The 27,381-nt window shown below is 42.3% G+C and overlaps 2 protein-coding genes across 2 annotated transcripts in view; both read left to right on the top strand.

The window, feature by feature from the left end:
* The window catches only part of LOC126199620 (uncharacterized), a 423,045-nt gene extending 410,988 nt beyond the window's left edge, over nucleotides 1-12,057 (top strand). Inside the window, exons 3-4 of the mRNA XM_049936547.1 lie at nucleotides 11,650-11,846; nucleotides 12,037-12,057. Coding sequence (XP_049792504.1) covers nucleotides 11,650-11,846; nucleotides 12,037-12,057 — 218 coding nt within the window. The remainder of the gene's footprint in view (nucleotides 1-11,649; nucleotides 11,847-12,036) is intronic.
* Nucleotides 11,877-27,381, top strand: part of LOC126199294 (calpain-D-like) — a 113,822-nt gene continuing 98,317 nt past the window's right edge. The window contains exons 1-3 of the mRNA XM_049936119.1: nucleotides 11,877-12,008; nucleotides 23,320-23,495; nucleotides 23,809-25,316. Of these exons, the coding sequence (XP_049792076.1) occupies nucleotides 23,350-23,495; nucleotides 23,809-25,316 (1,654 nt within the window). The 5' untranslated portion in view covers nucleotides 11,877-12,008; nucleotides 23,320-23,349. The remainder of the gene's footprint in view (nucleotides 12,009-23,319; nucleotides 23,496-23,808; nucleotides 25,317-27,381) is intronic.

Here is a 27,381-nt window from a genome sequence, read left to right on the forward strand (position 1 = left end):
ATGTGAAGTTGTAATTGTGTAGCAGGCTAGCTACCAACATAAATATCCATTAGCATCATGTAAGTAAGAAAATAAAAAATAACCCACTGAAGATGTCACAAAGGGCTGAAACATATCTGGGTAAAACAAAACTGAAAAGTTGACTTACATAAGGCGGAATTCCTCGTTCTATTTTCATAGCAAGCACGGACGTACGAAGAAGAACTGCAGCACTACGAGATGATTAGAGCCATTAATGTTGCGATATCTATAAATAATTTTTGATTTGATGTTCATTTAAAACACTTGTATTCAAAAGTTGCTCTTTGCAGACTAATCTGTCGTTTTACATTTTTAATTTTTTTTTATATCTTATGGGACTTAACTGCTAAGGTCATCAGTCCCTAAGCTTAAACACTACTTATCCTAAATTGTCCTAAGGAAAAACACACACACCCATGTCCGAGGGAGGACTCGAACCTCCGCCGGGACCAGCCGCACGGTCCGTGACTGCAGCGCCTTAGACCGCTCGGCTAATCCCGCGCGGCAGTCAGACTGAGGTTCACTGGAAGAATTCTCAAGAAATGTAGTCCATCAACAAAGGAAGTGCTTAGAAACACACGTTCGACTATTCCTGAATACTGCACGTCAGTATTCTTCGAGAACTCAAATGGGAATCCCTGGAGGGAAGAAGGCGTTCTTTTCGGAACTATTGAGAAAATTTAGAAAACCGGCATTTGATGCTAACAGCCGAACGATTCTGCTGCCGCCAACATACAGTACATCGCGCGTAAGGTCCACGAAGATAAGAAACGAGCAATTAGGGCGTACAGGCAGTCGTTTTTCCTTCGCTCTATTTGGAGCGGAACAGGAGGGGAAATGACAAGTAGTGGTTCAGGTACCCTCCATCATACTTCTACGGTGGCTTGCAGATTATGTATGTAGATGCAGAAGTAGTTCCTTCTGTATTGGTGCCATGTATTTGCGTTAGATGTCATTACATTCATTTGATAAGAACGGAATGAGGAAACAGCTCAGTACGATGTTCTGATATACAGGGTGTAAATGGTATAAGCTGCCAAAAAAATCCTGTTAGTAGAACACAAGTAATTGATTTTAAACGTCTAGTAACAAGTCCGTCCATTACCTACGGTTGCCCCAGAAAAAAAAGTTCATCTCGGACAATGTTTTTGTAAAAGTAGGCAGTAGTGCTGCGCGTATCAACATAGCCAGTGTGAGCCGCAAACATTTAGACCACAACGGCCGCCTGTTTGGGTCACTGTAATACGCCAATCGTCGGCAGTCATCGAGTAACCTATGCAGACGTTATTGCAACTCCGTTAAACGTTAGGATGGAAGGGAGATTTACTATCACTGAACTATGCGATATTCATTCAATTTATGGCGAAGCAAAAGATATTGCGAGAGCAGCTGTACGAATTTATGGAGAAAGCTTCCCAGAACGAAGATTTCCTGCACGATAGACGTTTGTTGCTGTTGACCAAAGGTTAGTATCATCATAATTCTCTACTTTTACTCGATTACTTTGCGATTCATTCTTAACAAAGTACAGTAGTTATCTTTACGTTTAATTCTGTATGCGAATCGCAATGTCTGTTCTGATATGCTTTCGTTTTATTATTACGTAAATCACGGCAGAATACAGCCCACGAGTAGGTATTTAATTTGCATAGATTGAGAGATATTGGCATTTTACTACCAAGCGCGGAAGGCAGAGGCCCACAACGCCAAGAACTTCCGCTGGAGCCGAGGAACAAATTCTGGACCCCATCCACGAAGATCCCACTCAGAGTATTAGAAGCATCGCCCACCGATTGGCTGTGTCACACTATCGTTCATCCCACTTTGAAAGAGGAGCGTCTGCAGCCTTACCACGTTCAACGCGTACAAACGTTGAAAGAACAAGATTTCCCTCCGCGACGAGAATTCTCAGAGCGGTACAAAGTGTATTGCATGATTTTGTAAGCAAAATACTCCTTACAGAAGAAGCATGTTTCACTCGCGACGCAATAATCAATTCGATAACATGCACACGTGGGGTATACAGAATCCGCGCCAAGCAGTAGCAACACATTTTCAGCGCCGCTTTTCCGTAAATGTGTCGGCGGGTATAATCGATGTTTACAGTATCGGCCCATATGTTTTACCTGCACGGTTGACTGGTAACAATTACCGAACCTTTCTAGAGGTAAAATTGCTACCAACTTTATTAGAAATTATTCCGTTAACCGTGCGTCGTAAGATGTGCTTCCCCGACGATAGTGCCCCATCCCACATTGGTCACAGAGTAAAGATTTTTGAAAAGACGATTTCCAGGACGTTGGATTGGACGTTTTGGTCCACGTCGATGGCCAGCACGCAGTCCTGATTTCAAACCACTGGATTTTTACTTATGAAGGAACTTATTTATGCTCAGCAAGTAAATAATGTGGACGAACTTACGCAGAGGATTTTGGACGCTGCCAGTACCATAAAAGCAAATGTGATTGTGTTTGAACGAGTGCAATGAAACTGGAGTAGCCGTAATGTAGGTTATGTCGAATCGAATGGTGGTCATTTTGAACAATTATTGTAGCATTGGTGCCGGCCGCCTGTGGAAGAGCGGTTCTAGGCGCTTCAGCCTGGAAACGCGCGACCCCCACGGTCGCAGGTTCGAATCCTGCCTCGGGCATGGATGTGTGTGATGTCCTTAGGTTAGTTAGGTTTAAGTAGTTCTGAGTTGTAGAGGACTGATGAACTCGGATGTTAAGTCCCATAGTGCTCAGAGCCATTTGAACCATTTGTAGCGTTGGTGTAACAGGAAACAAAGGTATATTGGTTTCATTTTCATTACGAAAAGAAAAATAATCTGACTAATTTTCGTTATGGTACTGTTGTAAAAAGGGGAAACAAGTGATTGTAATTACTGCACAACAGATTACATGGCAATTGGTTGATTTTATACTAAGAGAAACACATTTTATTTGATGCTAGCTTTTCTTTACTACCACGACCTTCGTTATGGTAATGTAAAAGAGAAAACGTCTGGTTGTTCTTAATTCACTGGTTACGTAAAACGAACTGCACGTTCTTGACAACCCAGTGACTGTTTACATTGCTTGTGTCGGTAGTACGTAGCCGCCGCGCCGCGTCGTTGTACACGTCCAGTGTTTACATTGTTCTGGTTTGTCCGTTGCCTTATTCTGACCGCCGCGTCGATGTCGGTAATAAACACGCAAGGTAGTGTGCCGTCAGCTGACAATGTAAATACAAATGCTTCTGCCATCAAACTTACAAATATCTGTCTTTTAGGAATACAAAAATAAAGAAAGTGAAATGTCATATCATTAGACTTTTTTATATAGCATACGATGCACTGTCTGTATAATTTTGGCAGCCTATACCGTTACACCCTGTGTCCTAATTTCTGTGTGTTCATTAGTATATGTATTATTTTTATTATTGTTGTAATTATTTAGTACTCAGTCAACCACAATATTATTGCATCTGCGAGTGAGGGCGATTTGGTTCGCTTATCTTGAGTGAGCGCGTAATCGGTGTTGATAGTATATGCACAAATGACCTGAGAGCATTGGCGGTACGACGCGTTTTCCTTAGCCGCCACCGTACTGTTTTTACTATTACGTCATCGCTTGTTTCCAATATAGGCCAAGTGGTTAAGTAGTACCATGCATATTGTAATGTTGATTCACAAGGGATATTTGGTAAGAAAGAGTGAAATAAATGCTTAAACAATCAAATAAATAAATAAGAGGCTCTTTGTTTGCTAGACGGGTATCGAGCGAGGTGGCACGGTGGTTAGCACACTGGACTCGCATTCGGGAGGACGACGGTTCAATCCCGCGTCCGGCCCTCCTGATTTAGGTTTTCCGTAATTTCCCTAAATCGCTCCAGGCAAATGCCGGGATGGTTCCTTTGAAAGGGCACGGCCGACTTCCTTCCCCATCCTTCCCTAATCCGATGAGACCGACGACCTCGCTGTTTGGTCTCTTCCCCCAAACAACCCAGACGGGTTTCGTTGCTTTCATTGTAGAACCAACTTTAGTGGCCTATAATCATATTTTGTTCTTACTATATGTATCTGTTAGGTATGTTATGAAATAATAATAAACATGTTTTTACATTACAGCTTTTGGCAATTTTTAAATTAGAAACAACTGTTTAATACACAGGTATCTTTACCTGTTCAACAGCTTTCCGTTCCACTTAAGATTTCGTGTCCTTTCTTGACTTACATGCTGCTATGCAACTGTGTTTGGTTGTACTAGACAGTTCATTATGTCTTCGTGGTATATGCATCCGTATTCCTCGACAAATACTTCGCGTCTACATAACTAAAAGTTTCTGAAAATGTGTAGTACTATTTTCTCTGTGTGTTTACTATTTCTGCTGTTGCGAACTGCCGCAATGCGTTTTCCGTTGCTAGTTGTCTGTTTTGTGGTGGCTGTATGCGCGCGCGCGCACACACACACACACACACACACACACACACACACACACACACACACACACACAAACAGCAACAGCAAGCGAAAACTGAACGGCAGACAGGCAGTGAAAAACAAACAGAACGACAGAAGAACCATAGCGGCAGTTGGTAACATTACGAAATATTAAACACATAGAATAAATACTGCTACCCTAGTCAAACACGAACTATATGTAGTAAAATACACACGCAAATATCGAAAAAAAAAAATGGTTCAGATGGCTCTGAGCACTGTGGGACTCAACTGCTGAGGTCATTAGTCCCCTAGAACTTAGAACTAGTTAAACCTAACCAACCTAAGGACATCACAAACATCCATGCCCGAGGCAGGATTCGAACCTGCGACCGTAGCGGTCTTGCGGTTCCAGACTGCAGCGCCTTTAACCGCACGGCCACTTCGGCCGGCTACAAATATCGAGAATGGGACATGCTGTACTGTACAGGGCAGCCAAACATCGTTTCATCACGACGTGTATCTGAAAAGAGGGCTACAGGAAATCGTAAATGGTACAAAAAAACTGTCCAAACTGGCATCTACATCTACATGATTACTCTGCAATTCACATTTAAGTGCTTGACAGAGGGTTCATCGAACCACAATCATACTATCTCTCTACCATTCCACTCCCGAACAGCGCGCGGGAAAAACGAACACCTAATCCTTTCTGTTCGAGCTCTGATTTCTCTGATTTTATTTTGATGATCATTCCTACCTATGTAGGTTGGGCTCAACAAAATATTTTCGCATTCGGAAGAGAAAGTTGGTGACTGAAATCTCGTAAATAGAACTCGCCGCGACGAAAAACGTCTTTGCTTTAATGACTTCCATCCCAACTCGCGTATCATATCTGCCACACTCTCTCCCCTATTACGTGATAATACAAAACGAGCTGCCCTTTTTTGCAACCTTTCGATGTCCTCCGTCAATCCCACCTGGTAAGGATCCCACACCGCGCAGCAATATTCTAACAGAGGACGAACGAGTGTAGTGTAAGCTGTCTCTTTAGTGGACTTGTTGCATCTTCTAAGTGTCCTGCCAATGAAACGCAACCTTTGGCTCTCCTTCCCCACAATATTATCTATGTGGTCTTTCCAACTGAAGTTGTTCGTAATTTTAACATCCAGGCACTAAGTTGAATTGGCAGCCTTGAGAATTGTACTATTTATCGAGTAATCGAATTCCAACGGATTTCTTTTGGAACTCATGTGGATCACCTCACACTTTTCGTTATTTAGCGTCAACTGCCACGTGCCACACCATACAGCAATCTTTTCTAAATCGCTTTGCAACTGATACTGGTCTTCGGATGACCTTACTAGACGGTAAATTACAGCATCATCTGCGAACAACCTAAGAGAACTGCTCAGATAATGTGGTATTCCATTTATTGATCAATATCCCCCGGATGTGTCTGATTTCTGTTCCTAGGAGACCTGTACTGCGTTGCCACAATAGACAGTGGAGCTTCCTTACGTAACACTATTCATGTGGCTGGGGTGGTTTGAACGCTCGCAGCCGGCGGTAGCCAAGATACCTTTGGGGTGGATAGGTGTGGCTAGTAGCCAGATGGATGTACCTCGCAATTACGTAATAGTAACCGATTACAAAATCAGTTATAAACATCTTGAGCACGTCAAATCGTGTAATATTTATGCATACTATTAACACTCTGCCGTCCGGCGATACAGTGGTGTCGTGTGTATAATATCGCTCAGCGGCCGGCGACACCACAATGGTATCGTGAGCATAGTATCGCGCAGTGGCCGGCGACAGATCTTTAGTATTTTTTGCATTCTGTTCGTGTTTTGTTTACGTAACAATAAGTTACACATGTCAACAAGTTTTTTGTTTTTATAAGAAGTGTGTTGCACTTCAGTAAACCTTCCATTCATGTATGTATAAAGTGAACTACAAGTTGTACAACTTTGCTTCCGCCGTTTTTTCCCAACAGTTGAGGCTTTAATGAAACAAATTGGTTACACATGTATCATTCAAAGTATTTTCCATCGCTGGCCACTGGCCACTACTTTCTTCCTTCTTTCGAGCAGTGTACGAATCCCGCGTCAAAAAAAATGTTCATCTTTTGAAGCGATCCACGAATCGATCCGTTTGTGACTTCTTCATGAGATCGGAAGTGTTGGTCAGCCAGGCCACGCGCCATTGATCTAAACAGGTGATAGTCAGAGGGAGCAATGTCTGGAGAATACGGCGGGTGGGGTAGGACTTCCCATTTTAACGTTTTCAAGTACGTTTTGACCTCTCATGCAACGTGGGGTCTAGCGTTGTCGTGTTGCAAAATCACTTTATCGTGCATCTCGCTGTATTGCGGCCGTTTGTTTTTTAATGCTCTGCTCAAACGCATTGATTGCGTTCGATAACAAGCACCTGTGATTGTTTCACTTGGTTTTAACACCTTATAGTACACGACGCCGAGCTGGTCCCACAAAATGCAGAGCATGATCTTGGAGCCGTGTATATTCGGTTTGGCCGTGGACGTGGAAGCATGATCAGGGTATCCGCATGATTTTTTGCATGTAGGGTTATCGTAATGAACCCATTTTTCGTCCCTGGTCACAATGCGATGCAGAAATCCCTTCCGTCTTTTGCCTCAGAAGCAACTGTTCACAAACACACAAACGCCGTTCAAAGTGTCTTGGTTTCAGCTCACACGAGACCTAAGTTCCTTCTTTCTGAATCATGCCCATAGTCTTGGGACGTTTTGAAATGGCTTGCTGTATCACTCCCACTAATTGTGCCAATTCTTCTTGAGTTTGAAGCGAGTCTTCACTTAGCAATGTCCCCAATTCTGCATCTTCGAAAACGTTCTCCCTTCCACCACTATGCCGGTCTACGACGTTAAAATCACCGTTCTTGAAGCGTTGAAACCACTCACGACACGTTCTTTCACTAATAGCGTCCTTATCATACGTACTTGAGAGCATTCGATGAGACTCAGTCGCTGTTTTCTTCATACTGAAACAAAACAGTAACACCTCCCGCAAATGACGAGAATTAGGCTCGTTAACTGACATTTTCAATCAAGAACAACTTTATGATGCAGACACAAATCGACTAATATTTGAATGTGGTTATGTTGACCGAGTTCCAAGCTAACTGCTTGACGTCTGCGATCTGTTTCTTTTGACCGCTACTTACCGTTGTCGCCACCTATCGGCAAACAGCGGAAGCGAAGTTGTACACCTTGTAATATTTCATGTGTTCTAGTTTGATGAGCCTTCTCCCAGAGCAATGAAAGAACGCACAGTTATGGCCAGACGAAAGTAGTTTCGTCTGGTCACAACAGCTACTCTACTGACAGTACGGCCTGCTTTTACGCTGGCGCGTCCGCCTCTTGTGACATCTAAGGCTTAATCACGCATTTTGTAGAAATGTCCAGACACTTCTGATCAGATGGTATACACTGAAGTGACAAAAGTCATGGGATAGCGATATGTACGTATACGGATGGCGGTAGTACCCATACACAAGGTATAAAAGAGGAGCCGGCCGGTGTGGCCGTGCGATTCTAGGCACTTCAGTCTGGAACCGCGTGACCGCTACGGTCGCAGGTTCGAATCCTGCCTCGGGCATGGATGTGTGTGATGTCCTTAGGTTAGTTAGGTTTAAGTAGTTCTAACAAGGGGAGGCCGCCAATTGTGAAATTCAGATTCGATTCATACTGCGCCTAATAAAAGCTCATGGCCAGAGGTGTAATGTGGCAAAGCACCAAGATGCACTTCTCAGCCGTTGTCGAGAAAATCGACAGTTAAAAGAAACCGTTGCGGTGAAATAATCTCTACGATTAATACTTTTCTACAGCGTCGTGGCGCAGCGGTAAGCGCTCGGGTTCGTAATCCGAAGGTCGCCGGATCGAATCTCGCGCCATGCAATTTTTTTATTAGTTTTTTGTAATTCAAATATATATAAACTATTAATGAATTGCTTATGCATGTTGGTGAAGGCGGATCGCTCTCCAATTGTACCGCCTCCATTTTTCCGTTCGTTTAACAGGGTGTACCAAAGCTCTCCCGTCCGCACTAATTTTCGACGATGTTATAAGTTGCGCTAGGGACCGCATCTACCTTCTTTCGAAGTTAGCAGGCAACTACGCTGTTATGCGGCTGCTCGTTTCGGCCCATTCAACATCTGTCCTTCAAGTGTAACGAGCGAGTAACGGAGTTTATATTTCATACCTGCCTCAGCAAATTTGTGTTCGTGGGGTCTCTGTTCTTATTCGAACGTTTGACTTACGCTATACGTATTCGTTTCGGAATATCGTTTCTGTGTCTTCCGTTAACTGTACGTGGTTAACATTATGAAGACAATTAATAACATTTGTGAAATACAACTTTGTTTGCGGAAAACATAATGATGTTCGAAGTCGCCAGTTTTTCCACGAGAAACGACTTTCAACAACTTATTATATGCATAATTGTTGCAACTGATTGCCGGGAATTATATGTGTGTGTGCGTGTGTATATATACACATTTGAATTACAAAAAAAAAAGGTTGCATGGCGCGAGATTCGATCCGGCGACCTTCGGATTACGAACCCAAGCGCTTACCGCTGCGCCAAGACGCTGTAGAAAATTATTAATCGTAGAGAGTATTTCACTACAACGGCTTCTTTTAACTGTCGATTTTCTCGACAACGGCTGAGAAGTGCATCTTGGTGCTTTGCCACATTACACCTCTGGCCATGAGCTTTTATTATGCGCAGTATGAATCGAATCTGAATTTCACAATTGGCGGCCTCCCCTTGTAAGTTCTAGGGGACTGATGACCATAGATGTTAAGTCCCATAGTGCTCAGAGCCATTTGAACCATTTTTTATAAAAGAGGAGCGCCATGGGGAAGATGGCATTTGTGCTAAGGTGATTCATATGAAAATGTTTCCGACGTGATTAAGGCCGCACGACAGACTTTGAGCGGAATGGTACTTGGGGCTAGAAGCCGGGACATTCCATTTCGGAAATCATTTGGGAATTCCTTATTCCGAGAGCAACAGTGGCAAGAGTGTGCCCAGAATGCCAGAAGTCAGGCATTACCCCTCACCACGGACATCGCAGTGGCCGACAGCCTTCACTTGACGATCGAGAGCAGCGACGTTCGTGTAGAGTTGTCAGTACTAACAGAGAAGCAGTGATTGCGGGACGTACGACTGAGGCATCCGTTACGACATCGCGGCGACATTTGGCGTTAGTGTGCTACACCAGCCTTTGCTAACAGCACGACGTCTCCTGCAGTGCCTCTCCTGGGCTCGTGACCATATCGGTTAGGCCCTAGACGGCTGGAAAACCGTGCCCTAGTCAGACGAGCCCCGCATTCAGCTGTTGAGAGCTGATGGCAAGGTTCCAGTGTGGCGCAGACCCCACGAAGCCATGGAAGCCTTCACTGGAAATGGTTATATTCAGCTACCTGGAGACAATTTGTAGCCATTCGTGGACTTTATGTTCTCAAACAGCGATGGAGTTGGCACTGAGCCAAAATCGTTCACGATTGGTTTGAAGAACGTTCCGGACAGTTAGAGCAAATGGTTGGGGCACCCAGATCGCCCGACATGAATCCCATTGACATTTATGGGACATAATCGAGAGCACAGTTGGTGCACAAAATCCTGTACCGGCAACAAATGGTTCCAATGGCTCTGAGCACTATGGGACGTAACATCTGAGGTCATCAGTCCCCTAGAACTTAGAACTACTTAAGCCTAACAAACCTAAGGACATCACACACATCCATGCTCGAGGCAGGATTCGAACATGCGACCGTAGCGGTCGCGCGGTTCCAGACTGAAGCGCCTAGAACCGCTCGGCCACACCGGCCGGCTGCACCGGCAACACCTTCGCTATTTTTATTTAATCGCTAGGGCCCCCCCGTCGGGCAGACCGTTCGCCGGGTGCAGGTCTTTCAATTTGACGCCACTTCGGCGACCTGCAGTCGATGAGGATGATGATGATGACAGCACAACACCCCCTTCCTTGGGCGGAAAAAATTCCCCGACCCAGCCGGGAATCGAACCCGGGCCCAGAGGATTGACAATCTGTCACGCTGACCATTCAGCTACTGGGGGGCGGACACCTTCGCTATGACGGACAGCTGTTGAGGCAGCATGACACATTATTTCTGCAAGGGACTTTTAACGAATTTTTGTGTCCATGCCACGTCGAGTTGCTGTGTTACACCAGACAAAAGGAGGTCCGACACGATATTAGGAGATATCCCACGAATTTTTTCACTTCTGTCCGTATTGTATACCTCACGTCATCATCATCAGTTATCTGCTATATTAGCAGGTCCTTTGCCTCTCCATTTTCTGGGATCCATTGCTTCCTTCTTAAGGCTGCTGTATGTTGTACCGTCCATCATGTCATCCAGTATCTGTAATCTCTTCCTTCCTCGCTTCCTTTTCCCTTCTACATAACCTTTTAAAACTGTTTTTATCAGTCCGTCATTCTTTTTTAATATATGCCCAATGCAATTTCTTTTTCTTCTCTTTATTACATCTAGTAACTGTCTTTTCTCTCGCACTCTTCTCAGTACTTCATTTTTTACTCTGTCCATCCAACTTATTCTTTCCATCCTCCGCCATGTCAAGATCACAAAAGCCTCCAGCCTTTCTCTGTCTTTTTTCCTCATAGTCCATGTTTCAGCGCCATACAGAAGAACACTCCATACAAGACATTTTATGAGTCTGTTTCTGAGTTCTCTGTCCAGACCGCTGCAGAAAATTCTCCTTTTCTTATAAAACGCCTCTTTTTGCCATTGCTATCCTTGTTTCAATTTCTGTGGTGCATTTCCAGTCGGTGTCTATCCTGATTCCAAGATACTTAAAATTTTGTACCTGTCCCAGTACTTCTCCATTCAGCGTAATTTTTATTTCCTTTTCCTCCTAGTGCCAATACTTTTGTTTTATTTGTGTCAATTTTCATTCCATATTTTTTTCCGTTAGTTGCGATGGTGTCCACCAAATCCTGTAAAGACCGTGAAATAGTTTTCGCGCACTCCTTTCGGCAGTGGAACAATAAATTGTGGGAGTGGCAGTGATAAAAAGCACCCTCCGCCAAACGCCATAAGGGCGCTTGCAGAGCGTAGATGTAGATGAAAGTTGCAGTGGTAGTGGTCGGAGTGCAGATGTTGGTGCTTGCTTGCGGGCAGGTTGCGAGGGCGGGTCGCTGGACGGAGGCGGCGAACAGCGGCCTGCGAGCGCGCCCAGCCTGCAGCACGCGTGGCCCTGCGGCCAGTGCCGCTTCTACAACGTGAGCGTCAGCTCGCGCTGCGCCGTCTGCGGCTGCCGAGACCCAGAGCAACAGCGACAGCAGCAGCACCTCGCAGCGCCAGCGCTGGCTGCTGACGTATCTGCCGCAGACTCCGCCCCCCACCCCACCCCGGCCGCCACCCCGACCCCCCTCTCCTCACCCGTCCCCAGGTCCCCGGCGCCCAAGGATGACTCCTGCCAGCAGCAGCGCTCGCCCAAGAGGCACTACAGCTCTGTTTACGAGCGTGTCAAGTCTAAGGTCAGTATCTTTTTATCTCTTTCCCAAGACAGAACTTTTCTCACGTTAGTGGAATCTTCCGACATCTTGGTAGGACAGTTTCCTGAGTATGTAAATTGAAGGTGAAGGGTGGGAAGGGGGGGGGGGGGTGAGGAGGGAGATATAGGAAAGGGAAGGGAAGGAACTACTGACGTCAGCTGCATCAGGACTTCATGCGGAATCAGCAGCGATGAGTGAAAATATGTGCCGGAGAAGGACCCGAACCCGGGATCTCTTGCTTACTAGGCAGTTACATTAACTACTGCACTGCACAGACAGTGTTTACAGATAGACTAGGAAAATATGATTGACCAATGCTCATTAGATGACAAAGGAGTAGAAATTGGAGAAGAAGAGTAAGGCGTTTGAGGTTTGCTGATAACATGGTACTTCTAGCCACAGGGGAAAAAGAATTACAGGATTTGGTGGACACCATTGCAACTAACGGAAAAAAATATGGAATGAAACTTAACACAAATAAAACAAAAGTATTGGCACTAGGAGGAAATAAGGAAATAAAAATTACGCTGAATGGAGAAATACTAGAACAGGTGCAAAATTTTAAGTATCTTGGAAGCAGGATAGACACCTACTGGAAGTGCTCCACAGAAATTAAAACAAGTATAGCAATGGCAAAAGAGGCGTTTTATAAGAAAAGGAGAATTTTCTGCAGTGGTCTGGACAGAGAACTCAGAAAGAGACTCATAAAATGTCTTTTACGGAGTGTTCTTCTATGTGGTGCTGAAACATGGACTACGAGGAAAAAAGACAGGGAAAGGCTGGAGGCTTTTGAGATCTGGACATGGTGGAGGATGGAAAGAATAAGTTGGATGGACAGAGTAAAAAATGAAGACGTACTGAGAAGAGTGTGAGAGAAAAGACAGTTACTAGATGTAATAAAGAGAAGAAAAAGAAATTGCATTGGGCATGTATTAACAGACTGATAAAAACAGTTTTAGAAGGTTATGTAGAAGGGAAAAAGATGCGAAAAAAGGAAGAGATTCCAGATACTGGATGACATGATGTACGGTTCAACATACAGCAGCCTTAAGAAGGAAGCAATGGATCGCAGAAATTGGAGAGGCAAAGGACCCGCTAATATAGCAGATAACTGATGATGATGATGATGATGATGATGATGATGATGATACACAGACAGTGTTTATCACAAATGCACGACCTATCTCAGCATGCTCTCTGCTCGACTCACCCTTCCACCTAGTACCACCTATCTGCAGTCTCCGTCTTCGTCCTCCATGCTCACTGATTTTAAATTCCCACCAGTGGTCGAACGTAAATGTGCATCCGCAGTGAAGGTTGTGAATTTATTGCCCATTGAAGCAAATCAGTTATATGAAGGCATGGTGCCTGTTGTTCAGACATATTCTTCAGTATTTATATGAATGTGTGGTGTCTGCTCCTTCAGACATGTCTGAAAGAACGGACACCATGCATTTATATAATTGATTTGCCTCAATGGGCAATGAATCCACAAACTTCAGCACAGATGCACAATTTCATTTGCTCTCTGGTGGGAGTCTAAAATCAGCAAGCTTGGAGGACATCGACAAGGACTGAGGATAGGTGGCGCAAAGTGGAAGTGTGGGTTGGCAAGGGAGCATGTTGAGATAGTCCCCACATTTGCAATAAATGCTGTGTCTGGGTGGAACAGTGGTTAACACAGCTGCGTAGTAAGCAGGAGATCCTGGGTTCCAGTTCTGGTCTGGCACACATTTTCACTGGTTGCCACCAATTCTGCATAAAGTCCTGATGCAGCTGCTATCATTAGCGTCTTGCCTTTCCTTTTTCCTCCCCCCTCCAGCTTCAGTTTTGCATAATATGTATCACAGCTGCAGATTCCACATGATATCTGTTCTTTCAGACATGTCTGAAAGAACAGACATCACACATCCATATAATTTCATAACTGAAGGTGAAAAACAAGCTGCCATCACTTAGAACCTTTCACAGCATAATGAACTATCCATCAAATGTCGGGCATGCAGCCTTATGAATTCCATATCGTCCACAGATATTTCAGCTGTGTGTCTTATACCATCTTCGGACTGAGCCAAATGACTGAGACTGCCACACTGGGATGTAAACCTGGCACCTTTGCCTTGTGTGGGCAACTGATCAACCATCTGAGATATCCAAGCATGACTCATGACATACACTCAGCTTTACTTTTGCCAGTATCTCATCTTCTAGTCTCTGAACTTCATGGAAATTCTGCTTCATACCTTGTGAGACTAGCACATTTGGAAGAAAGGACATGGCACAGGCATTGCTTAGCCACAGCTTGGGGGGGAGGGAGGTTCTTGAATGAATTCTTACTCTGCAGAGGAGTGTGCACTGATTGGAAAAGTCCTGGTAGATTAAAACTGTGTGCCAGTCCAGGACTCAAATTTAGGATCTTTGCTGTGAGTCGTGCTTGGTTAATTCAGTCATTAGAGCGCTTGCCAGCAAAAAGCAAAGGCCCTGGGTTTGAGTCCTGATGCAGTGCACATTTTTAACCTGCCAGGAAGTTTCAAATTAATGCATACTCCACTGCAGAAAGGAAATTAGTTTTGGAGATATATTTTTCTTTATTGTTACTTTCTTCTGCCAATCCACACATTGGGGGCTGGCAGCAAACATGTTATGTTGCTCTGCTCTCCAGTCAGTTTTCTTACAGTTAAATCTCTGTAATGGATTTAAAATACAATAACAATGTTTATATTTCCCAAGTTCTCACCATAGAGCATCAATGACCGCACTAAATTTGACTACAGATGTTATCAGTCAGGGCTCACATGTATTTTTTAATGGCTAAACCAGTTTCAGCACTTGAATCATTCTCAGCAGCCCATATAAATTCCTAGCTGATGACTGTCTCAGCATGTACTATAAGTGTGCTCTTCCTCAAGTTTTCTTCCAAAGGACTGAGTCAGTCCTCTAGTAGGAAACATGAAAAGATGCACACTCCCTACTACATACTGATGCAGCCATTGGCTAAGAAATAATATTGAGAATGACTCAAGTGTTGAGTCCATTTTCCTCACCAAACAATATATCTGTAGTGACTCATAATCTCTGCAGATAGTAAAATGACCCCTTTTGGTGATTTTCTATAAAACTCAGATAGTGATGGTTTGGGCGGTGATAAGATGGTCATAGTGACACATTCAGCAAGTCCCTTGAGGTCAGCTCCAAATAGCTGCCATTTGGATAGGAAAAAAGTAGGTAAGCAAGGAAGGAAGGAAGGAAGGATGGCTCGATAATATTGGTCAGGGAAGTAGGAGGTATAAATAGAGACCAGAACAGGAAAGAGTGAAATTGGGTTTGGAGGCTGAGAGAAATGTTGGATCATTGTTCTTAGGAGAGGATATAGCGATGAGGGCTGTAGCTAGTAGGGTGCATATCTTGACCAGCAGATCACTGGCTCTGAAGGACAGAATCTGTTGGATGAAGTTGCCTTGGGATAGGATATGGAGGGTGAGCAGATGGAGGTAGGCTGGGACATGTTGGTACAGTCATGGCAGCTTCTCTGAATTGGAGAGGATTGAGTAAACAATTGGGTTATGGTTGTCAAATTAGCGGGATGTACAGGATTTTCAAAGATATTCAACAAATTCAAAGAAAAGGAGGAATTTTATCAACTGGTAGAGGACATGTGTAGGAGGCGGGAGTCAGATGCAGAAAGTGAGGTAGAATGCATGGTGTTATAGTACTTAACTGACACTACAATTCACCCCAGTGGCAGAGAGCTATACTGTGCAGATGTGTGCCCCATGAGGTATATAGAGAAATGTTCAGATGATCAAGTCCTTCCTCAATGTTTATTCATTGGTGGCAACATCATGACACCACCTCTGCAATTTATTGGCTTTAATAAGGATCAGAGTCAATGACTTTTCCAAATTAAAACCACTGTCATGATTTATTAAATTATGAGGTAATTAAATTTCCACACTTTCTGCAAAACACAAGAATCCTAAAATGACACAGTGGCAGCTAAAATCTTCATGCTGGTATAGTTCATAGAGTGGAGATATCTATGCAGTGTTTTGCCACTGCTGATTTATTTGGTTATAGCAAGCACATATACTGTGGTGTCACTGCCAGACACCACACTTGCTAGGTGGTAGCTTAAATCGGCCGTGGTCCATTAGTACATGTCGGACCCGCGTGTCGCCACTGTGTGATCGCAGACCGAGCGCCACCACACGGCAGGTCTCGAGAGACGTACGAGAACTCGCCCCAGTTGTACGACGACGTTGCTAGCGACTATACTGACGAAGCCTTTGCTCTCATTTGCTGAGAGACAGTTAGAATAGCCTTCAGCTAAGTTAATGGCTACGACTTAGCAAGGCGCCATTAGCCTTAAATAGCTTGTATATAAAGAGTCAGTTGTATCGCCACAATCTCCCGATGTCTCATCAAGAACGATGTATACAAGGATGTATTAAAAGTTAAGTATATTCCAAAGATACGTATTTTCTTTATCACATTCATTAAGTCTCCTGTTTCAGACCTCACTCCATCCTTCGTGAGTTAGCGCGTGCATCTTGGCCGCCTCTTTCAATTAGTGTGCGTAGTGTTGGCAAGTCTGCCGACACTACATATACCACTGGTGTTAGATGCAACACTCATGAGCCGTTCATGTTGATTGGCCAATACACAAACCGCCACAACTCTCACAAGGGATCTGGTACTCCTGCCTTCTGTAGCAGCAAGTCAACCCTGACAGCACCTAGTGGAGCATATATCTTTGTCAGATGATGGAAGACCATTTTGACACTGTATTTTTCGAGGATCCAGCCTATCTTTGAGGTGAGAGCACTCACATAAGGCAGGAATGCAGTTGACTTGTAAGTGTCATCACTGTATTCCTGATCACACATCTGCATCCTTCATTTCATGGGCAATGCCCTGGGAATCTGTTGCTAGAAATATCCATTTGCTTCGAAGATGGTCTTCAGGTGTTTGCATTCAATCTGAAGGAATCCTTTGTCTGAAACCTCTCTACGATTGATCAGCATCTGTGAAGCCAACTTGCATGCACAGTACCACTGTGGTGGAGAACATAAAGTGATCTTGGTACTGTTTTCAGTCTCTTGGTGTACTCTGAGAAAAGCTGGAAGATTCACTGCCAAAATGTCAATAGAAGAGATTAAATTTGCATGACTGCATGCCTTAAATTTAATGGAGTAAACAAATTATGTTCTGCTATATCAATATATGTTTGCAAACAGGTTTTTGGATAATTAGGTCATCATCAATGACAATTACCTAGCATCCACAAAAGACATTATTCTGGTCATCAACTCCGTTCCTGTCACTTTCCAGCATCCTTTTCACTTCAGTATAACTGCTGCACCCCACATCATGTATGATCTGCCTTATGTACTCATATCTGGGTCTGTTGTTACAATACTTAACATATAACTTCACAAAATGCTCCTAATTTTCTTTGAACCACGTTGCAGTGGTCTTTGCTGTGTGACTAGGACTTCTGTCATGTTGGCATAAAAAGAGCCAGAGTATTACCACAGTTCAGGAAGCATACTACTGTCAGAGTCCAAATTAAGAACAATAGCCCTAGATTACCACATGACAGTTATGAAATTCTGCTGTGACTACAAACTCCTCAGATTTGTATTCCTCCCAAGTAGTAAAGTTCCATCTGTTGTACAAGACATTTCTTAAGCAGAACTTACATAAAAATGTGGCCTTCCTTACATGAGAAATCACAACAGATTTCTTTTGATTTTTTGGTGCCTTTTTTTCTCCATGAGTATAAATACAGAATGACAGAAGAAATTCTAAAAACTGCAGATTGAAAGTGAATAAATTACTTCTGAATAGTCAGAAATTAAGGAAAGGAATGTGGATAAGTCAGAAGAGTAAGAGATTGTCATAGCATTTCATATGGAGCATTCGGCAATAATTGATTGAAACTGCAGGAAATAATACAACAGATGAAAAATGGGTAGCTTTGATAGATGAAATACTAAAGACAAGCCCCAGGAGAAATCCGTGGGCAACACACGAGATACTGAACTTAGTTGATGAATATAGGAAATACAAAAATGAAGCAGGCAAAAGGGGATACAGACTTGAGCAAAATGGCAAAGGAGAAATAGATGGAGGAGAAGTGCAGACTATGAAAAATATTAGATGAGCTACTTATAGCAAAATTAAAGAGACATCAGGAAAAAAATGAGAACCACGTGAATGACTATTAAGAGCACAGACATGAAGCCAATTCAAAGAAAAGATGGGAAACTGAAATGTGGGAAGAAGATACACAATGGCTGTACAAGGGGAATGAAGATAGTATTATGGGAAGGGGAAAAAGTAGATGAAAAAGAGATGGGAAACATGATACTCTGAGAAGAATTTGACAGAATACTGAAGAACCTATGATGATGTAGACAATGTTGACTCATATTTATTGAGATCCTTGGAAAAACAATTATTCTGTCTGGTATGCAAGATGTACGAGAAATGAAAGACATACCCTCAGACTTCAAGAAGGCTATAACAATTCAAATTACAAAGAAGATAACTAATGGCTGAAAAGAACTAACACAAATTATTATACAGAAGAGTGAGAAGACTGGTAGAGCCTGTCTTCAGACAAGATCAGTTTTGGTTCTGGAGGAAATGTACGAAGATTTGAGGCAAACATTGATGCCTTGATGTAGAAGATACATTTAAAGAAGGCTAACCTACACCTATATCATTTAAAGATTTAGAGACAGCATTTGACAATGAAGGTAGCAAGAATAAAATACAGGTGGTGAAATGTTGTCTGTAACATGTGCAGAAACAAGACTGCAGTTATGAGTTAAAAGACATGAAAGAGACAGTAGTTGCAAAGGGGGTGTGACAGGATTGTAGCCCATCCTTGATGCTATTCAGTATGTAGATTGAGCAAACTGTGAAGTATTGTAAGTAGAAATGTGAAAAGGAATTAAAGTTCAGGGAGAAGAAATAAAGTCTTTGAGTTTTCCCAGTGATATCGTAATTCTGTAGTGCAGCCTTGTATGAAATGAAAAATGGACAGTACAAAGTTCAGATAGGAAGAGATGCAAAGTTCAGATAGGAAGAGAATAGAAGATTTTGAAATGTAGTACCACAGGACAATGCTGAAGTTGAGATGAAGCACTGAATATAACACCAGTTCCCACCTATGGAATTCTCAGAAACTGGTGGCAGGGGAGGAATCTAGATGGCACATGCGGCAAAGCAGGCACCAATGTCATGACTGTCATGTTGTAGAGCACGCTCTGCAACAGGATTTTGTGCATTGCCAGTATACACTCTCTGTCTGTGTTCATTCATCCTGACTGATAAGCTGATGGTAGTCATACCAATGTAAAAGACCAAACAGTGTTTACATAACAGCTGGTCCACTTAATGTGTCATTTCACATGGGGCTCTCCCTTTGATAGTAAATGTTTGATACAGGTGGTCGTAGGAGGGTGCATAGGGCAAGTCTTACAGTGGTGACAGTCACAGGGGTAAGAGCCATAGGGTAGTGAATAGGTGCAAAAAGAGCATCTGGTCTGGCCAGGATAGTGCAGAAATTGGGCAGGGGTGAGGGGTGGGGGCTCAAAAAGCTATTCTAGGTGTAGCGGGCAAAATATCAGTCAGGATGGACCCAGCATCAATAACTCATGAACACAAGAACCAGCCACAACAACGCAGTGTTCTTAACCTCTCATTAAGGCAGTGTCCCCTCCTGAATTATTTGTATTATCCAAGTGTCTCACTTTCAGCCCTAAACTTGCTTTGGTGAAGGACCTACTTTCCTTCATACATAATGACAATTGAAAATATCACTTTGCATCACAATCCCAAACCTCTCCAACATCAAACTTGGCACTGAACACTGCGTTGAACAGTTCTGAACATTATCCCAACTTGATCCACCACGACTGCCGCAGAACCACCCCTTTAAAGCCTTTGAAGAATTCTTAACATCCAACAGATCCCTACAACATGACCATAACCTGTCCTCTGCAGAACTCAAGGCTCTTCATCCCCTAAAAATTTATGACTGCATCATTATCCTTCCAGTGGACACGGGATCTATCACTGCCGTACCTGATCGGTGGGAGTATGAAAGCGATGGTATACACTACAACTGTCTGACACCTGTAGGTATGACACCTACCATCAAGATCCCATCCCTGTGATACAAACTGACTACAGTACCTTCTTAACACCTCAGACCCCTCACACGGACTAACACCTCAGTCCATAGAACTTCATACACCACCGAACCATACGCCCAAATCTTTAACCTTCTTCATAAGATCCAAAAACCCAATCACCCAAACTGTCCCATAGTTGCTGGCTTCAAAGCACCAGCTGAACGTGTATCTGCTTTAGTGAATTAACACCTGCAATCTACAGTACAAATATTTCCCTTCTCTATTAAAGAGACCAACCATTTCCTAGATCTGAAATCTGTGCCTGCCTCACTCCTGTCACACACCTTGCTTATCACCCTGCCCCTCCCCTCCCCCCCACCCCCCGTACTCCATACGATCATCCCCCATGTTCATGGTCTCTCTGCTGCTGAACATTACCTCAACCAGTGTCCAACTGATTCCAAACCCATGATGTCCTCCTTGCTCACTTTAATCAGCTTTATACTTACCGATATCTACTTTACCTTTGAGCAGCTGCCATACAAACAAATCAGAGGGCATGGCAATGGGAACCAGGATGACTCCTTCCTATGACAACTTTTTCGTGGGTCTCTTGGATGGGGCTTTCCTGGGATCCATAAGCTTTCAGTCCCTGGTTTGATTTGAATACATTGATGATATCTTTGCCATATGGACTCATGGTGAGGCTGGCCTGTTAGAATTTTTGGAATTTCCAATTTTTGGAATCTATAATTTTAGGAATCTTTAATTTTAGGAATCTCTTTAAGTACATTCTCCCAATAAATTTCACATGGTCCTATTCAAAGTCCCATGCCACTTTCCTTGGTGTTGACCTCATTCACACCAGTGGCCAGCTACACAATTTTGTTTATATTAAACCTACAAGAAACAACAGTACTTCCATTTTGGCAGGTGCCATCCTTTCTATGACAAATGTTCCCTCCCATACAGCCTTGGCATTTAGGGCAAACATGTTTGTTCAGATGCAGACTCTTTACAGCAAAACACCACCACTTGCACCTCAGCCTTCACTGGATCTAGCTATCTCATCAGTCTAACTCAGAAGCAGATTTCCCATGCTGCCACATCCAGTTTTGGTACTGCTGATCCCTCCAACTGCTTTGACAAGGCTATGACTTCCTAAAATTATGCTCTGAAGTGAGGTTCATCCTGTCCGACATTTTGCACACCATATGTAGAATACCTTTTTGGAGCCCCCTTCTAACATACCCCCCCCCCCACACTCCCCTGCCTCCCCCCCCCTCCACCCACTCCCCCACCACTTGCCCAATCTCTGCAATGCACCTGTACACTACTCCATGGCTCCTACTCTGTGATCATCACCACTATAACACTTGCCGTATGATGCACCCTCCTACTACCACCTATATCAGCCCTGTAACTGGCAAAACATGTACTATCAAAGGTAGAGCCACATTTCATGTACCAGCTGTTCACCCTTTTACATTGTTATGACTGCCACGAAGTTGTCTGTTAGGATGAACAGACACAGATAAGAGAGTGTAAGTGGCAACACACAATATCCTGCTGCAGTGTGTGCTCTACAACATGACAGTCGTGACCTCGTTGCCTGTTTCATCACATGAATCATCTGGATTCCCCCCCCCCCTCCCCCCCCCCAAACACCAGTTTCTCAGAACTCCATAGTTGGGAACTGGCATTACAATATATTGATAGTTCTTGACAACCACCTGGCCTTAATTTACGTTAATTCCTTCAGTCTCGGCATTTCTTCTCATTAACTATTTCTTTCTTCACTTCTTTTAGTTTTCTATATCTTTTGTTATCTGACCTGCCTGTTTTTCCGCACCATCCACCTGTACCACATGCAGTGCACTTAGTTTTCTGCTCTTATTAACTCTTGCACAATGTTTGGCAGTAGTCTCTGTCTTGCTTATTATCCTATCTTTTACCTTTAAGCTATCAGGATTTCAAATCTCATCTGCTGCAGTACCAAACAGTTTGTCTTTCCTTCTCATCCTGTCTGATAAGTCTCCCCTGACCTGGAGTCTGGACAACTTTTTTGAACTCTCCTCATTTCCTAAACATCACCAGTTCTTTTCCTAAATCTGTCTACCTTGCCTTTCACCCCTTCTGCCGAAACAAGGAGCCACTGGCTCTGATAGCTTGCACATTTACTTAACGTTTATATATATTTTCTCCTGCTGCTTGGTGTGTGGCTTTTTTATTCACTCAATTACATTATATTTTCAAAACCTGATTATTTTGATTGAAATGACTGATGTGTTGTACATGTAGTCAAACATTCTCATTCTCAGGAGAGTCACATTCCTATTCACATCTCTCAGCATGAGCATTTCAGTATTAACTTAACTGTGTCACCTCCTTCCTTGAATTTGGCTCAATTCATTTCTCTTGTAGTTAGAAGATTATGGTGCTCCTTAACCTTCTTTAGTACAACTACACTTTGATGAATTACTTCTGTAGTTGTATTTTATGCTACTTTCATGTTTCCATTTGCTTCTTTATGTCTATGACTGTTTTATTGTCAATATGAAATCAGACATTCCTGCGGCAATATTTTCTCAACATTGTAACTACTTTCAGCATCTTGTACTGATTGTAGGAGGCCTTGTTTTCATTTATGTGCATACCTTCTTTTTCATTTGACTTTTCTTGTAAGTTCCCCTTTGTTCCATTGCTAATAATGTTAAAATTATATTAATTATCCATTTATAAATAAAGTTGAGACAACCACTGCTGTTCTATCTGTAATGAACTCTTGTCTAATTTTCTGTTAGTTGGTCGGTTGTTACAGAAATACTATATGGGCTATAATGCAGCTATAAATTAATATGAAAATTAAATACATACCTGGGAAGCCAATTTTAGAGATTGCAATATATTATTATACAGCTAACAAAACTTGTTGGAGGACAAGTAGATAACATAATTAGTGGCAATATTTGAAAGCAAGCTAAGGACTGTGAGAAACAGGCGCATTAGGTCTGAGGACATTAAAGAAAGGAACACAATGGGAGAAAACAATTTACTCATAGTTATGAAGGAAGAAATTGGTTATTCTGTTTTTGTTTTGGTTAAAATTTTATGATTTCTGTTAAGTATTAATATATTATTTACAGGTTAGTCGATCATCACCACGTGAATCTCCAATGGTTCAGCGCATGTTGCTTGATGCAGCAGCCTGGAAAGCCCGACCACATTGCCTTGGTGTCAGCACTAATGAAAAAATTGATGCAAGAAACAGTCAGTCACCAGCTAAAATACAGGAAGCTACCACAACATGGGTTTGTCAAAGGTTTGGAAATGTCAATTAGTTTTATGGGTTTATTTACATTTCAGTTCTAGTTTTAAGTTGGTTTCGTGGCAGGTGGATGGTATTTTGCAACATTTGTCTCATGTAATCACATTACTCAGATTTAAGTCGCATTTCCGCTTTATCTTGATTTCGTATATATAAGTGGGATGATTTTGAGCTTGCAGATGAGGATCCTCTTTGAGTTAGAACGTAATTCTTTTAGCCTTTAACTGAATACTAATTTAATGAGAATGAATTTAATGCCACTGTGACACATTCATTTATTACTCTCTATTCTTGTTTTCTTTTGAAGGTGCACACTTCACAACTCTCATAGTGCTGATCGTTGCGAGGTGTGTGAAACACCACGTAAACTCAATACCCCACTGGATTTCTCCAGCAGTCTTTCAGCAACATCATCAGGTACACTGCCGAGGAATGGTGTCACTATAACTGTTCCTGACTGGCAGTCTGTTACAGAGGCCAGTGCACCTGGGCTTAAAAAATGTGATTTTTCGTTGTTATTTGGTGCATCATCAACACCCCAAGACACTCATTATGTGAGAAATTCTTCTCACCTGGAAAATAATAATGAAATAAGTTCACTGCTCAGCGATGTTTGGCCTAAACCAGTTTATCGCAGATCCTTTTCTGAAGTGCACTCAACAGGAAGTGAACTACAAAGTAGCCGAGCTATTGCCAACCGCCGGAGCATGATTGAAATGGATACACAGGGCAACTATGCCTTGCAGTCAACAGTTAATCTGAATCTGCAGCAACAACAAAATTTAAATAGATCTGTTACAAGATACTCATACATTGGAATCTCTGACCCTATAACAACTCAGCATCTCCAACCTGTCCGTACAAACTTAGTGCTTCCGAGGAAAACAATAAAAAATATACCTGGAAGATCGCCATCAAATGGCTCCGGTGCTGATGTGGACCATAGCAAGGTGTCCAATGGCAATATTGTTTCTCCTGCTGTATCATCACCTGTGCACACCATCCAAAACTCCCTTGGCCAAAATTCCTCATCATCGTCAACAGCTTCTTCAGAAAATTCTAGCCTGAGTGGTAGTTCATTTGATCGCATGTGGACGTGTACAAAGTGCTCATATACATACAATCCTCTTTGGTCTGATAGCTGTGATATATGTAATTCAGTGCGTTCCCCTCCTTCCCTTACTGAACCTAGTCTCATAACTGTGACCAAAGATAGTGTTCGATACACGCCAACCAAGAAGGAGGGATCTCAAGAATCTGAGGAACTGGAAATCCTAACTAATGGTGATCTCATGCAATTACCAGTTCCAGGGTTGACACCAACATTAGCTACCTTGGAACAGGACTTGGAAGATGACTTCCAATTTTTGCCTGGAGAAGGCTTTAGTGCTAATAGTGTTAGGGACCAGGAATGGACGTGTAAAAAATGTACATTAGTGAACTCAGGTGCTGATAATGCGTGTGTAGTGTGTGGTGGCTCAAAACTGCGCAGTATTAGTACTGTAGAAGACAAGACCCTGAGGAAGGGGGAGTTTTGGTCATGTGGACAGTGTACACTGAAAAACCCATTGAGCCTTCAGGTGTGTAAAGTTTGTGAGACAACAAAGAAACTTCTGGAAGTTCCAAAGCCCAGCGTAACTCCACGCAGTCCTTCCCCTCGCCAGTCGCATCGGCAGGTGGTGGGTGCTCGCTCGGGAAGCAGCGGTGCCATTCCAAAGCAGCGACCTGCTCAGCGCCGGGCCAGCTCATCACGCATTAATGGGTCACCAGCTGCTGCTGCTGCTGCTGCTGCTGCTGCTGCTCCACGCCGCAGTGGTTAGTAAAAATTGTATAATTTAAATTTAATAATTCTTGTGACTACATTTAATATCCTAAGTGAAGAAAAATGTTTAAAATCAAACATTTAATGCATGACATTTTTGTTCATTTTAATTTTTATAACAGAAAAGTAAATCTTTTATGAGGAAATGGTTTCTTTGTATTGTGAATATTTTCATAATAACCAAATGAATAGTGGAAGAAAATATATATGCTAAGCTGAAAATCCAGAACGGCAACATGTCATTACGTTCTTTTAAATATTTTTATACATTTAGCCTTTAAGTGTACTACTTGTTGATCACTGTAAGTTTGTGCTTCACTGTGTAAGTTACCATATATATCAGCAGTAAAACTCAAAAATACATTCAAAACATAGCTAAACATTTATTTTACTGTCAGCATTATTGCATAACTTCAACAATGTTTCTAATTCCCAAAATGCAGGTAATTTATATAAGAGTGGAAAGTGGGTTGTTATATTTAATTCTTTATCCTCAAAGTTCCCTCTCTTTCATATGCTGGCATATGGTCAAGTCATTTCTGGGACCAGAATATAAAAGTTGTAATTCAGATATGACTGCAGTCTGTATGAGGTTGATTTACATCCTTTTATATTTTACTGTAGAACTTAATTTTTGCATTGAGGTTAAAACTGTGAAATAGGTGAAGACAAGTTAGTGAAGAATGAGGTTTGATGTTTTCTTTCTTTCTGGCTTTCTTTCTTTCTTGTTTCCTCTTTTTCTCCTCGAGCAAAAGTATTAATTATTTTAGTAAGGGCTGCACCTTTGATCTGAAATACAGTATCTTTGTGAGGTGGTAACACTCATCATTCTTGCATCATGGGCCCAGATTTTTATCTATAAATTCTTTCACTTCACTGCCATGCACATGAAAAATGTAAATGTTCACAAATTATATCACCGCTGTTGATATATTTCATTTTATCATTTCATCTTTTACATATTTCACTATAATTACAATTTTTATGTGTTACATCTTCGTGCTACATAAAATTATATACTGATATTATTGCCTTTTTAGCCTTCTTCATATTTCCCCACACTCTTAGCAGACCATCCCCATAGAAAATTTCAAATCTGATCTAACATGAAAGATGAAGACAGGAAGTGAATTATCTCTAAAAATCACATTCAAGGGCAATACAAAGTGGTTAATTGCACTTGGAGTTGAATTATGGAGGGCAAGCTTCTACTTCATTTTCTAAGATTCAAATTTCATTTCTCAGGAGCAAAGCAGATACAGTAACACTACTGGGTGGAGTACTGTATTAGCCATTACTGTGTTTAGTAAAGGTGCTTAAAGGTCTGTCGAGATCAGCAGTGGGGCAGACAAAAGATTTCTAGCATGAAGTTTTTGCACTACTGGTGATTGCTACTGATTCAGAACTAGGACTCAAGAAAAGTTTTCTAAGTAGTACTGAAGAGTCCACAGCTGCTTGTGTTCATGATGCTTTCTGTTGCATCAAAACTGTTGTCTAAGTTAAGGTCTTGGGTTATAAAGGATGAAACTTTTACTACCAATAGAGAGATTGTTCTATGTTGAGCCATGAACTAACTGACTAACTCAATTTTAGCAAATTTGTGTAGTGATATGCACACAAAGAACAAAGGAGTGCAATTGTCTAAGAAGCTGATGTTATTGACACAGATGCGAGACTCCAAATTCCACAAATGAATGTTTCCATGTGCTCTGCTATATATGCTGCAAACATTTCATGGAACAAGCTTCAAGAGCCTGAATATTGCCAATTTCTACAAAAGTAGTGTTGGTGCCTCAGCCTGCCCTAACAAGGAGTACTTAACAGGGATTGGAGCTGTCACTTTTTATAATGAAAATTTTGAAACGGTAAAATTGTTAATTGATTTATTTCAGAGGGACTCTTCAGTTTCAGCATGAGAGACATAAAATACTTTCTCTGAACCTGACAATGAAACCATAAATGCTCTTCCTAGTGAGAAGCATCACAGAATTAGAATCTATTGTGTCGATTTTACACAAATGGTTGGAAAGTGTTGAGAATGTCAAATGCAGGCTGACT

Source organism: Schistocerca nitens, chromosome 8, assembly GCF_023898315.1.
Source record: "Schistocerca nitens isolate TAMUIC-IGC-003100 chromosome 8, iqSchNite1.1, whole genome shotgun sequence".
In the NCBI taxonomy this organism is placed as follows: Eukaryota; Metazoa; Arthropoda; class Insecta; order Orthoptera; family Acrididae; genus Schistocerca; species Schistocerca nitens.